General features: G+C 33.9%; 1 protein-coding gene across 1 annotated transcript in view; it reads left to right on the top strand.

The window, feature by feature from the left end:
• LOC115969893 (pre-mRNA-processing protein 40A) overlaps window positions 1–14,929 on the top strand; it is a 30,643-nt gene that overhangs the window by 10,655 nt on the left and 5,059 nt on the right. Inside the window, exons 10-25 of the mRNA XM_031089527.1 lie at window positions 64–431; window positions 540–612; window positions 941–1,039; window positions 1,150–1,290; window positions 1,630–1,719; window positions 1,841–1,875; window positions 1,983–2,088; window positions 3,710–3,790; window positions 3,902–3,994; window positions 4,060–4,113; window positions 4,312–4,428; window positions 4,561–4,659; window positions 6,996–7,037; window positions 7,108–7,200; window positions 11,185–11,292; window positions 11,406–11,470. Of these exons, the coding sequence (XP_030945387.1) occupies window positions 64–431; window positions 540–612; window positions 941–1,039; window positions 1,150–1,290; window positions 1,630–1,719; window positions 1,841–1,875; window positions 1,983–2,088; window positions 3,710–3,790; window positions 3,902–3,994; window positions 4,060–4,113; window positions 4,312–4,428; window positions 4,561–4,659; window positions 6,996–7,037; window positions 7,108–7,200; window positions 11,185–11,292; window positions 11,406–11,470 (1,664 nt within the window). The remainder of the gene's footprint in view (window positions 1–63; window positions 432–539; window positions 613–940; window positions 1,040–1,149; window positions 1,291–1,629; window positions 1,720–1,840; window positions 1,876–1,982; window positions 2,089–3,709; window positions 3,791–3,901; window positions 3,995–4,059; window positions 4,114–4,311; window positions 4,429–4,560; window positions 4,660–6,995; window positions 7,038–7,107; window positions 7,201–11,184; window positions 11,293–11,405; window positions 11,471–14,929) is intronic.

Here is a 14,929-nt window from a genome sequence, read left to right as displayed (position 1 = left end):
TTTTTAATTTTTTGAATTTTAATTTTTTGGTGGGGAATTTAACTTCGGGATGCTTGCTTTCAGTTGGCTCGTGAACAGGCTCAAAAAGCAGCTAGCCAGGGAACACAATCAGAGCCAAGTGTGACCTCTCATGCCCCAGATGTCACTGTCTCCTCAGCTGAAACATCTGTGGCAACTATCTCTGTTAGCTCCAGCACTACTTCAACATTAGCTGGGGTGGCTTTGAGCCCAGTTCTAGTGACACCTGTCGTTGCAGTTTCTAATCCTTCCCCTGTGCTTTCTGGATCATCAGCCGTTTCTAGTGCACAGCCTGCTGTACCAGCAAGTGCAGTTGGTAACCAACCTCCTGTACTGGCTGCTTCTCCAGTTAGTGCTGTTTCAGGAAGTACTGGAGTTCCTGCTGCTTCAATCAATGCCAACCCGGCATCAACGTATAGACTTATTATATCACTTTTATTTTGAATTTATATTATGTTATTTTTTTTTATTGACTTAGGGTTTCAGTTTGAATGTTCCTTCTGTATCCTCAATTGTTACAGGAGTCATTTTGAAAACCTAATATCTCAGGACTTTCAAGGTTCTGTTGATGGAGCTTCTGTACAAGATATTGAGGTAAGGCTAGTTTCTTCAGCAGATGCTTCTGTAAGTCTTCAATTGGACTATTATTTTCAATCATGGCAACAATTGTCCTGGCCCTCCTGGATGCTGGTTGCATATTTTGGAGAAAAGCACAAGATTTTTATTTTCCATAAAGTGCATGTCATGTAAAATAAGTTCATAACAATATCTATCTAGCTCAGGTTACCCTTTATAACAAGGTTGCTCTTGGTCAGCCCATTTGCAAAACATATTAACCACCTTGTCAAAAATAGGCATACAATTACCAAAACCAAATACTTGATTTGATTTCCTTGACATTTTCCTGTGGTTTCCCTGGCAGGAAGCAAAAAAAGGAATGGCAGTTGCTGGAAAAGTTAATGTGACTCCTTTGGAGGAGAAAATGCTTGATGATGAACCTTTGGTGTATGCCAGTAAGCTGGTACTGACCTGTAGTTTTATTTCTTATTGAGTTTCTTGTTCAGAACTGTGAAGCTGTGCAGTCATTGTCATTCTCATGTTTCTCAACTCCACTTCAACTTTTGTATTTAGGAGGCAAAAAATGCATTCAAAGCTCTGCTGGAATCTGTTAATGTGCAGTCTGATTGGACTTGGGAGCAGGTAGCTTGGTTAATCCTTTCCTGTTTTGACCATCACTCATCACTTTCTAAATGCTTCTCAATGAATTTTAACATCAGTGCATGAGAGGACTTAATTAATGATAATAATCATTGCAGGATGCTTGCAAGACAGACTTGCTGCGATGCAGAATGCAGAGCAATTTTAGTGGAGTAATGAGACCTATTTGTGGCTAGATCAATCGAGTGAATGACCTTTATACTTTGATTTTTTCCAAGTTTGTGCCGCATAAATTGGAACTTAGTATATATTTAGATTTGTCACTATGTCCCTTAGATTTAAATTTTTTTAGAGTGTGTGTTAATTTATTACTTAATATACATAATAAAAAATTCCTTTTTTTTTTTTTTTTTTTTTTTTTAATAACACAAAATTGGTTATATATGTTATTACCAGTACTTAGGTCAAAGGAAGAAACTAGAAGCAGAGGAGAGGCGCATGAGGCAGAAAAAAGCTCGGGAAGAATTCACAAAGATGTTGGAAGTATGTTGATTGTAGTTTATCATGTCCCCTTTGGCATTCCTCTATAAAGCTGATCTATATGCTGCTTTTTAACTCCCTAAATATTTATATATATATATTTTTTGGTGTGATGTCTTTTCAGGAGTCCAAAGAACTAACATCATCCACCAGATGGAGGTTCATGCCTCTCATTGTACTCCTTTTTTTTTTTTTTTGGAAATAATAATCTTAGGTTGGATGCAACATTTTATAGATTTTCTAACTGAAGATTTTTCCCTGATCAGCAAAGCTGTTAGTATGTTTGAAAATGATGAACGATTCAAGGCTGTTGAACGAACTAGAGACCGGGAGGATCTTTTCGAAAGCTACATGGTGGAACTCGAGAGGAAGGTAAGAAATTGCTACTTCATTTGCTCATGTTACAATTGTGAAAGAGGCATCCAGTTTTAATTTCAGATCTTTGTCCATAGTATTCCATATATAATCAGAGAAAAAGGATGGGCATAATGTTAGCTGTCAATGTAAAGCTTCTCATTATTGGAATGCTTATTTATCTATCGAACTTTTATTTAAGCACATTTAAATTCCTATATTTTGTAAGAAAAATCATATTCTCTTCTTTTGCATTAGCAATTACAAGCGTGGGTTTTTCCAAGTGAATAAAGGTGTTCCTTCCATTTGAGGTTTTTTTTTTTTTTTTTTTAAATTTTTTAATCCTTGGTTTCGCACCTCTTCTCTTTTATTTATTTAAAAAAAAACCCAAGCTAGGCCCAGTGGGGAGTAAACCATGGATGCATGGCCTCACTTGTCAGAAGTCAGAACCTTGTTTCAGCTAATCCAAGGGAACTCCTAGTGTCTCCTCTATGCTACAACATAGTGGGTAAATGGCTGAATTTCAAAGTGTAAACTTATGGGGATTTGACAGCTAGAGTCCCTGGTCAGATTAAAATATGATCCAACTCTTGGACTGTTGAACATAGACTCACTTTGCTTAAAATAATAATACACAAGGAAGCTGTTCTCTACCTATCACCTTTTTGTAGAAATATTGATATGTCAGATTGCATTGATATTTGATGAATATTTAAGACTTAATCTTAAACTGTGTATCTTGCTAAAGGAAATCTTATTATTTGCTACCAAATTTAAACATTTTCCGGGACAATCTTTCCTTTAGTTCCTTAATGATTTAAAGAAAGAACTCACATGCAACCCCCAATTTGCTTCTGCTTTCAAACTATTAGATCATCTTCCAACCTGCTCTGGGACAACTGAATACAGCCTTGCCAGCTCTCTGCTAGCATGAAATGCCATTAATTTATAGCTTTTTCAGCTTGGATGCCAATGTCTACTGTAAATGTCTTTTTCAGCTTGCTGGTCATATCTTAAATTGTTCCATGTCTGTACCAGACAAGAACTCTGCTTGGATGTCCAGAACTCTTTTTATGTCATAGGAATCGTGAAATTTGAATGAGAAGCAAACATTGTATGCATATTGGTTAAATATGTTAATTTGTTTTCCCATTCATAGGTAATGGATATACCACAAATGCATCAGTGAAGCATTTTATTGATGTACATGTTTTTCTAGGTTGTGATATTGTTTGTTGGTTCAGTCTTTTGTGCTTAGGGACCAATAATGAAGTAAAATTTGAGTCAGGAGGCAGTTAAATTAGCATAACCGTTCCTTTTACGTCTTTTACAAAAAAAAAATAGAAAAAGAAAGATCTTTTATATATTAGCTAGCATCATATGTTCCGGTTCAAAAAATATGAATTAATATTTTGAAAAGCTATGGGTCATGCAGTTACATAGATTAAAAAAGTATACACACGATTGCTGTGTTGCATATTGATTGAGAAAGATGCTTTAGCAACACGCGCGCGCACGCACACACACACACACTTTTATATATTTCAATAGAATTTGAGATTATATTTTTCTGGAGAGGCCATCTGTATGTCGATAAGCACATACTTCTTTCTTTTTATGCCTTTATATATGAATGCAGGAAAAGGAAAAGGCTGTGGAGGATCATAGGCAGAATGTAGCAGAATACAGGAAATTTTTGGAATCCTGTGACTTTATTAAGGTATATCCTGAAAAATGTAGTACATAGAGTCATAGAGACAAGTTACTATATGTTTTTTTTATATAAAAATCTTGAGCCTTTCTTTTTCTCTTTTTTTCTTCTTTATTTTAGGTAAATTCACACTGGCGAAAAGTTCAAGATCGCTTAGAAGATGATGAAAGATGCTCACGTCTTGAAAAATTGGACCGTTTGCTCATTTTCGAGGTATTTTGCCTTATTTATGCTTGATCATATTTACTGGAACTATATGTTGACATAGGTTGTGGCAGGACTATATACGTGACCTGGAGAAGGATGAAGAGGAGCAAAAGAAGATACAAAAGGTATAATCCATCTTTATGATTATTAATTTTCTTGCCAATGACCTTTAGCTTAACTGCACCTTCACCCCTTGCAAGTGTTAGTTGGAGGGTGATGTCATGGTTTCAAAACCTACTGGGCATGTATAATTTACTTATAAGAAAGGATTATTAATTTTCTTCTACTCTATTCTCTCATTTTCATTTGTGTCCAAATATAAGGAACAATTGAGGCGGGCTGAGCGGAAAAACCGTGATGAGTTTCGCTTGCTGATGGAAGGACATGTTGCCACTGGCATTCTTACAGCTAAAACTCACTGGCTTGATTATTGCTTAAAGGTACCTATCTTGTTCCATTTATTGTGAAACAAATTTGAAGAAGAGTCACCTGAATACAAAATTTTGGTTGAATGGGAAGTGCTTCTGGATTAGAAATTGCTTTTGTGTTTAGTGTTTTTTCTTTGTATTTAGGTGAAGGATTTGCCTCAATATCAAGCCATTGCATCAAACATCTCTGGTTCCACACCAAAGGAGCTATTTGAGGACGTTGCTGAAGAATTAGAGAAACAGGTAAATTCTCTTTTTTTAATTATTGAATGTCTTATTGATTAATCACTTCTGTTTGTCAGAAAAGAAAAGTATAGAGCCAAAATATTTGTTTAGGGCCCGTTTGGATTGGGGGGAGAGAGAGGGGAAGTAAAGTAGAGTTGGTAGGAAATTAGCCTAATTTTTGGCAAATTCTTCTCTACTCCCCTCCACTCCCTTCCTTCCCTCTCAAGCCAAACGGACCATTAAAGTTATTGCTTTTATAAAGATTTACAATAGAAATATATATAATAATTGTATATGTGGAATATTTTTTGTTTGCAATTGATATGTGCAAACCACACCCCCCCCCCCCCCCCCCCCCCACCCCCAACAAAACACACACACACACACAGTAAAAATAATTATTCATAAGAGAAGATACTTTAAAATAATTTGATATGTGCTTAGATAGTTTGGGAGACTAGCTGCTTGCTCCTTTTAGTGGTTCTCTTTTTGATTGGTCTAGGGCTTGGGGACTAACATCTAGTGACTCCCTCCCTTTGTTCCTTAGTTCTCTTCTCTTTTGTAATCAATTTTCTTTTCTCTTTCTTCCTTGAACACTTTGACTGCTTTGTGCTCCTTTTGCATAAAGTAGCTTTTTTTAATATACATCTTTCTTACTTATAAAAAAAAAAAGACAATAAAAACATCGTAAGTCTTTTTCCCATCTCTTCACTCTCGTTCAGTGTGTTTTTTTTTCCCTCAGAGGTGAGTTTTTTGTTAGTTATAGTGTCCCTCAATTGTAGACTTGTTCTGGCTTAAATTGAAAATTCTAGGGCATTCCAAAGTTAAAAAGTGAACTTTAGCTTGATAACTTGTTAGAATTTCTCTCACTTATTAAAAAAAGAACTTGTTAGAATTTCTCTCAGATGTGTGCAATACTATTTTATCTTTGTTTTAATTTTTGATAAACAATAAGATATCGTAAGAAAGTGTCAAAAGGGGCACAAGCACACAGGTAGTTTGCAAATGGGATAAGCCCATATAAAACAAAAAGAAAGTTATCATCTTGATTTGTAATTTATTCACTATTGTTTTTTTTTTTTTTTTTTTTTTTTTTTTTTTTTTTTTTTTATTTTTCGTTAACATATTTTGCTTACAACCACAAGCCTTTTGGGCCAAGAGCTAATCAATGGATCAAGTGTCTGATTTTGCACATGCTTTTGTTTCTATATTATTTTTTTTTTTTTGGGTCTGCCTGAACAAGTGCTTTCTTCTTTGCTTTTTATTTTTTTGCTGGATCTAAAGTTTCATTGAACATCGTAGCCTATTTAATTTGAACTTGTCAACATCTTATGTAATTGTTGATTGTCATTTATGTACCTCTTTGGTTTTAGTAGTTTTGGCAACAGGTTCAGTGTTGTGCCACTTGGTTTTATTTATTGTTATCATTTACTACTACCACTAATACCAATCCCCTTTTTCTTGTATTGATCACATGTTCAGGAAATTAGAACCTCTGTGCTTCATGTTGTATTGTTGATTATCTTTATTTTATTAATTTATCCTGATCTATGCTTCGGGCTGCTCCTAAAAACTTCATTGTTGTGTTTATATACTGGCTTAATTTAAATGGTGAAGTAAAATGATGCACTGGATGCCTTAAATGCATCTTAAAAGAAGAAGAATCTACTTGAAAGCATTTTGTTGAGGACGCCAGTTACTGAGTTACACTCATCGACCCAATTGATGCTGATTGATTCTGTTGAACCCAATAGATGTATTAATGTTGATTGATGCTGATAGATGTTAAGACTTTTTAGGATTTTAATTTTATTCGATTTTATTTTCGTATTTAATATATTTGATTATGCGTTATTTCCTCTTCTTAGTTTTGGAGTTGTTTTTTTATTTATTTGTTATTATTTTTTATGATAAGTAATTTGGGAGTCTTATTTAAAGGCTCCATAATGGAAAGTTGAACATGGATTAATAAAATTTGGGTTGGAAGTTTTTTTTGATGCTAATTCCAAGCAATCCAAGTGCTAATTCTTAGATTCCTAGCATTCTCTCATGCTTGGTGCTGACTGCAAGTAACTCTAGGTGTTGACTTTTAGGTTCTATTTTCTGTTCTTATAGTTTGGTGCTTACAAGCAAACCCTAGTTGTTGATATTTTTTAACAAGTAATGGAACCCTAGTTGCCGATTCTTGGGTTGTATACCCTTTTCCTTCTCATTTTATTTTCCAAACACATGCTCCCCTTGAGATTTCATTGTCCTGCATTATATTTGACATGCATTTAATGTTTTTTTGAAGTAATTGAAAGCTGCAATGCTAATATATAAATCTCTAACTTGGTTCTTTTGCATATTGACAGTATCGTGAAGACAAAACACGTATCAAGGATGTAATGGGGAAGGTAGGATATTATGAACTTCTTGTTGTGTCTTCTATTGGCATATTTTTAATTTCAACTATGTTTTTTGCAGCTTACCTTTTTGGCAACATGGACGTTTAAAGACTTTAAGGAGGCCATTATTGAAGATGTCGGTTCCCCACCAATTTCAGATATCAACTTAAAGGTACCTCTATAAAATTATTTGTGTTTTATTTTACCCCTTCTGTTCACCTAGATGAGGTATTCAAGTTCCCTAAAAATCATTTGAGTTGGATTTTTTCCCTAATGGACATTTTTCCTGTGAGTTCTCTTTCTACTCATCTAACCAGAAGCAAGCAATGCCTGCATCTAAATGGAGAAGTAACACTTTTGTTTAAGTAGTAGTCATTCTACCTTTTTTTTTATTTTTTATTAGTAATAGTCTCTAATCATAATTTAAAGGATGGATGACGTCTTTCCATCTTTCTGGCTTAAGGCAATACTCATAAAAAAAAAGGAGCAAAACTTTTTTTGTACAATTGTTGGTAAAGGTGCATTTAAGCATTCAAAGCCAAGCACTAAGGGTGAAGTGCTTTTTACTCACAAAGTGAAGCTCATTTGAAAAAGTATGCCTCAGTGTGCTTTTTTTTTTTTTTTTTGTAAGTGCAAAACATGCTCTTTTGTTCTTTCTTAATATTATTGATACGGGTACTTCATTTGTTACACAAATACCAATATTGTGGTGTGATATACTACACCAAAGCTCACCTTTCATTAAAAATTTCTGAAGAGAGAAAAAAAAAATTAAAAGAAAATTTAAGTGACCATATGGTTTAATTTCTTTGAAAGATATAGATGATGGTAATGAGTGATTGACTGTGAGAAGAGAAGAAAAACCAATGACTGCTAAAATGATCTTGTGTTTCATGATGATTACTTGACATGGGGTAGTTTTATTTTAATAAATAATAAAACTTCATTGAAAAAAAAAGATCAAATACAATGAGCCAATGCACACAGGAAGTGTACTGAGGAAAACATGAAAACAAAAGGACTATGATCCAATGCATTTATCTATCCAAGCAAATTTTGGAAAAAGGAAGCTTTAGGTCATGAATCGATCTTTTGGTTCCTTAAAAAATCCGAGCATTCCTCGCCTGCCAAATACTCTACATTAGGCAATGAGGGATCATGTTCCATACTATCCCATTTCTGTGTACACGCTAAACTTGACATGGGGTGATGTTGCTAGAGCTGCTGGATTTTGTTTTTGATTAGCTAGGAAGCACGGGTGCGCCGATTTGGCCGGCGCACCCAAGTCCGATTCACATGGATGCACTGTGTGTCCATGGACGCAGCTGCATGCACGTCCATGAATCAGTCCGACATGGGCCGAAATTCTTTTTTTAAAAAAAAGCATAAAATATTAGATCAAAACACACCGTTTTGTCAGCAATCTATAAAGGAAAAACCCTAAAATCATCTCAATTCTCTTTATTATCTACTATTACTCTTAAATTGATATATGTTTACCATTATATGGAAAAAAAATAAAATTCTTAGCAATATATAGAAAATATAAATAAAAATATATTTAATAATTGATTAATAAACGTATCCCACCACACCCGTATCCTACGTTTTCAAAAATTGCTATGTCGCTGCATTGCACCCACACCCGAACCTGAATACGCACCTGTGCTTCCTAGTTGATAAGTAACCTAGAGCTGCTGGAGTTGAAGAAAGATTCAACATGAGATCAAGAGTGAGGTTACTAGGGAGGGCAACAGGTTCAAGTTCTAGTTCACAAAATACTCCTAATGAGGGAGAGGCTATTAGTTTAGATGAGTAAGATGATGAGGGTTACATTAGGCAATGAGTGATCATGTTCCAAATCACCCCATTTCTGTGTATACTAAACTTGACATGGGGTAATGTTGCTAGAGCTGCTGGATTTATTTATTTTTGGATGAGTAACCTAGAGCTGCCGGAGTTGAAGAAAGATTCAACATGAGATCAAGAGTGAGGTTACTAGGGAGGGCAACAGGTTCAAGTTCTAGTTCACAACATACTCCTAATGAGGGAGAGGCTATTAGTTTAGATGAGTGAGATTACGAGGGTTAAATATCGTGTGATGTAATGATGATGGTCTTCTGTTTAATGCGCATGATGATTCTATATTTTTGGATTGTATTGCATTGCTTATGTTAGGCATAGTATTTGCCTTTTGGTTATATTTTGATTAAACTATGTACTTCTGATTGTGGCTGTCAAATATCATAGATTTGTATATTTTGTAAAGCACAAGAGAATTAATTTAAAATGTTATGTTTAAATATTACGTGATGATCACTCGGTCATTATATTGTCTATGAATAATTGCTTTCAGTTACTAAGTTTTTTTTAAACAATGTCTGATTTACTTCAATTAAATACTATCTGATTACTTCAATTAAGTGCATGCACCTCACACTTTCATCTACACTGTAAAAATCATTTGGTGCTCTTTGTGTGACATCTTCAGCAAACCTCTTAACTTCTTTGTTTCATGAGACATGGCCTGACTGTGATGACATAAGTGCTGACCCTTGATAAGATGTGCTGAAGATGCTTCTTTTTTTTTAAGGACCCCATGTAGGACTTTTTGTTGTCCAATTTTTCCAGTTACATTAGTTAAATCATTTATACAGGGTTTTCTTGAGCTGCTCAATTTTCACATCACAGATTTTAAATTTAAGTTTCTTTTTTAAGGTCCCCCGCGCCCCGGGCCCCTCCCTTCTGATTTAGTTTGACCCTGTGAAGCACAGATAGGAATACGATACGCCCCCAACTTGGCAGTATTTGTTTCTTCTTGGGAATTTAGTATACAGTAGTGCTGGGATGCATTGATGAATTAATTTGTAATTGTGTGTGTGCACTCAACCACACAATATTTTGTTTAAAAGATAAATAACAAACACCAATGGCATAAACTTAGACCAAGACATTATAAATCTAATTTTGAAGCTACTCATAAATAAATAAATAATCTATTTTGAAGCTAAAAATTAACAAAAGAGCACATGATCAATGATCCATGTTTGAGATTCATAGAAAATTTAGGTTTCAAAATTTCTAACACATTGGATCCCAAATCTAGCATTTAAACTCTTCATTTTCTTTTTACAATGCATTTTCTTTGATCCCATATCTCAAATGTATCTTTGTCATATACAAGCCATATTTCATTTTATCCCAGCATATCTGTGAAAAACAAATAATATATATTTTAATTTTTAGATATATATTCTACTTGTCTATATATATATATATATATCAGATATGTATCTGTGTGTACCTGTATCCGCATTGGATATGTTTAGATACCATAATTGTTAAATCTTGTGTCAATTTTTAAATAGACTTACACCTAGAAAAATAAACTGAATATTATAATTTTATATGCACTGCATGTATTTTGAAAAATTAAGCATAATGCTAAACATTACTCAATTCATGCTGCCTTCCTTTGCCTCTCTTTCTTACTATTTTTAGTATCTTTTTTATTCTTTTCATGACGTTATCCTAACTTCATTCTCTTTTCTCAATTACACCAAAATTCTTAAAAAGAAACATTCTCAAGACTAGACTGACTAGTATTAGGCAGTGTTTCATTTAGATGTTAAATTTTTAATACTCATTGGGATAATCCCTTCACCTTAATTTTACTGCTATTTTTCTTCTTATTTATTTAATCTATTACTATCATCATTGCTTTGCTTTTTATCCTCTGTTTTTATAAAGACGTGTGTGTGGCTGTCTTATATGAGATCTCTTTTAAGAAATCCCATATACAACTAACACCACGTTTGGATTCTATGTATGATTGGTTGGATGCTGTGAGTGATCATTATTTTTTCTGATTGGATGTCTGTTGTGTTACATTTTTTCATGAATGCTTTACATGGAGCCTTAATTGCTACCGTGTTTGCTACTTATTGTTGCTCATGGCAATAATTTGTCCATCCCTTGTTGGAGTGACTGAGGTGGAGAGACAATTTGATTGTTTTGTTAAATAAGCCTGAACAACCTTGCTTCTGTTATCATATCAAGATGAAATCACACTGATTATAGAGTATGCCTGATCCATGTGCATGAAGTTTGTCTGTACTATATGTTAAATTAAAATTTTAATTGTACTTCTTTGAAGCTTGTGTTTGAGGAGTCATTAGAGAGAGCCAAGGAGAAGGAGGAGAAGGAAGCTAGAAAGCGTCAACGTCTTGCCGATGACTTCACAAAGCTATTATACACATTCAAGGTATAGTGAGACTGTTGTTAAATTGGACATAGATATTTCCGTTTTGAACTGCTAGGGTAAGTTCATTGTGTTGACCATCCCATCTAACTTCTGATTTCTGTTCCACTTTATAGGAAATTACTGCATCTTCTGTTTGGGAAGATTGCAGACCACTTTTTGAAGAGAGCCAAGAATATAGGTACTACATTAACCCCCTCCCCCCTCCCCCCTTTTATTCTCCTCTGTAGAACATATTTTTGTTAGTTGATTTTTGTGAGTTTAATCTTCCTTTCTTAATAGTGGACTTAGTTAAGTTACTATCTTGCCCCTTTGGTTGTAATTCCCAGTTCTTATGGCATATGATCCTCAAGGCAATGTGCTATACATCTTTTCCATTGGTTATTGTTAATTGGGAAGGAAATATTTCTTAGGAATGCATCTTTTTGACGCTCCAACATTAACCCATAAATAACTCCGCTTAATGAGTCAATTTTGTTAATTTTAATTTTCCTGTGTAAATAAATCCATTATTATATTGTATTTCTTTCCGTTGGCTATAAACTTGAAAGTATTTGTTTTAATGCATAAAACTAAATTTTATTAAACGCTAAAGGATCCCTTTGAGGACTACGGCTTTTATTTGATTATTAAAAAAAAAATGTGTGAGAAATGTTGTGCATATTCTAGAACATGGCATGTCAAGGTAATATATGTGTTTAACTAACAGTCTTATTTTATTGGTCATAACTTGATGGTTGCTAGTTTCATGATAACTATAGGCAGAATTGCCATGGATGTAAAGCTAATTGAATTAATGTGAATACATGTAGGCACCCTAATTTGTATCAGCATTACCAATATCTCCAATATTGAAGGAATACTAAATTACAAATTGTACCCTCTAAATGTGAATCCTTTGGCTTTGCCTATTGATATTTAAAATTTTGTAATGTTTTAAAATTAGGAAAATGATGTGTCAAACGTGTATGAGATATATTTTTCCTTTTAGAGATTGTGTGAGATATATATAAATTAGAGATAGTGAGTTTAGGAGAAGTTGTGGTTCAGTGGGCTATTATTTATTTTTTAAACCTGGTTAGTCGTTTGTTTTTTAAAATAAAAAATAAAAACTCTATCTAGAGTTTAGGAGAAGTTGTAGTTGGGCTATTAGAATCCTCTGCCAAACAAATTGTAAAAAGAAAAGATTTTAAAAGTTGTGAGTATTTTAAATTTTAACTTTTGAAGAGGTATGCTAACTTTTAGGAAAATGGGGTGAACGTTGGATTTGAATTTTTTTTTTTCGAATTTAGTTATTGAATTTCCTTAAATGCCCCATTTTTTATTTCTAAGTGAAGTAATAATATAATATATTAGGGGTATTTTAGTTAGTAGAAGTAGATATATATATTTTAAACATGAAGAGTAAAAAAAAAAAAAAACAAACGTGAGAGAGGGGGAAAAAGAAAAAGTTGTAGCTAAAATTGAGGAGTTTTTAATTTGGATGATAATTGATGAGCCAGTTGTTTGGTAACTTGAGATATAGAGTTTAACAAAAACAAAAAAAACAACTTGAGATATATTAGTGATTTCTTATTTATTTATTAGCAAAAGATATACTAGAGTTGGAACTAAAATTTAGGAACAAATTGTTGGTAAACGGCTTCTTTTTTTTTTTTTTTTAAATTTAGCTAAAATTTAGTATTTTTTAAAATAAGAATTTTACCTATATAACCTATTATTTAAGCTTTACAAATTGGTAAATTTGAGAGTATTTTAGGCATCAAAATTGAGATCCCAAACAGGGAAAGCCATAATAAATACTAAAAAAGAAAAATCTTCTCTTCTTTTTCTACCTCGTCACCAAACCCCAGTTGAAGAATTGAAAATCTTCACTCTCTCAATAGAGCAACGAGAAAATGGCTTGCTAGGTTGTGTGAGTTCATTTGGGGATTGGCTTTATTAGTGAATTAGTGACAAGGTGGGTTGATGCGATCATCGTTGATGGATGGGTTGCGATTAGAGGTGATGGGTTACAAAATTGAAGCTTTGTTTGGTCGAAAGTAGCTTAAATAGTATAGACTATAGAATATAGAGTTCTTTTTAGAAATATATATATCTTTTAGTCTTTCCCTCTGCACAGAACCCTTAACACAGAAAGCCCAAATCTGCAATCGCTCCTTTGAGTTTAGTAATGAAAAAACAAATGTTATTGTTGTCCCAGCAGTCTCCCAAACGACATTGTGTACAACATCCTGAGTCGGATGCCAGTGAAACCCTTGAGAATCTTAATTGAAATTTTAAGAGCAAATCATTGTATTGATGAGCAAATCCAAGAGTGACACTAGAAACCGTAAGGTAGTCACGAGTAGGAACCATCTTAAACATTTTAATGCTTGGGTTCCACAAATATAGACTTCAACCAGGGAAGCTCTTCTCAAAATTATTAGTGAGACAAAACAAGCCATTACAGAAGGCAACAATGTTGGTACCACCAAGAACATAGGGGGATTTCAAAGCTAGAAACCTCAGTCAAAGAGTGGTCAGTGTTGTAAACAACAGTATGCACCTCAGTCAAAGTGTGGTCAGTATTGTAAACAATGGTACGCAATTCTTCCTCAATGTAAGGTGATGAAGGATGTGGTGTATAGAGAAGATAACCATTGTGAGTGTGAGTGTTGTTATTGGATAGTGATATAGCTTGGTTGAGATGTGTGGCAATGAATTTGGGGTTGGTGATTGTGGAGGCAAAGGATTTCACTAGCATCCAACTTAGGATGTCATACACAATGTCGTTTGGGAGACACTGCTGGGACAACAACATTTGTTTTTTCATTACCGAACTTAAAGGAGCGATTGCAGATTTGGGTTTTCTGTAAAGAGGGAAAGACTAAAAGATATATATTTCCAAAAAGAACTCTATACTTATATTCTATGCTATTTAAGCTACTTTGGACCAAAACAAAGTTTCAATTTTGTAACCCATCACCTCTTAATAATCACAACCCATCCATCAATGATGATTGCATCAACCCACCTTGTCGCTAATTCACCAATAAAGCCAATCCCCAAATGAACTCACATAACCTAGCAAGTAATTTGCTTCTCTCTATTGGGGTTTGGTGACGAGGTAGAGAAAGAAGAGAAGTTTGCTTTAGAATTTATTATGGCTTCCCTTGTTTGGGATCTCAATTTTGATGCGTAAAATACTCTCAAATTTACCAATTTGTAAAGCTTAAATAATAGGGTTATATATGTAAAATTATTAATTTAAAAAAAAGTCGTTTACCATCAATTTGTTCCTAAATTTTAGTTCTAACTCTCTAATATATCTTTTGCTAAAAAATAAAAACTCTAATATAATCTCAAGCATTTTTTTTTTTTCCGATAAGTAAGAAGAGAATATTATTAATAAAAGAAAAGTAAGAAAAATACAAGGAGTTTACGGTAGTGAACAAAGGAAAAAGGAACATCAAGACAGAAGTAGCCCCTAATCTATTCTAATAGACGAAAGAAAATCCATAAGGGTAGAACTATCCGAGAAACCCCAACAATGAGACCAATCAAAGAGGGTCCGTTGGCAAAGCTCTAATAATTGAACCACAACTTTCCCCTCATCCTCAAAAGACCGCCAATTCCGTTCAGTCCAAATGGTCCACAG

This window comes from Quercus lobata, chromosome 12, assembly GCF_001633185.2.
Source record: "Quercus lobata isolate SW786 chromosome 12, ValleyOak3.0 Primary Assembly, whole genome shotgun sequence".
Lineage (NCBI taxonomy): Eukaryota > Viridiplantae > Streptophyta > Magnoliopsida > Fagales > Fagaceae > Quercus > Quercus lobata.
Note: the sequence above shows the minus strand (reverse complement) of the source record. Positions and strands in the feature narration are given on the sequence as shown.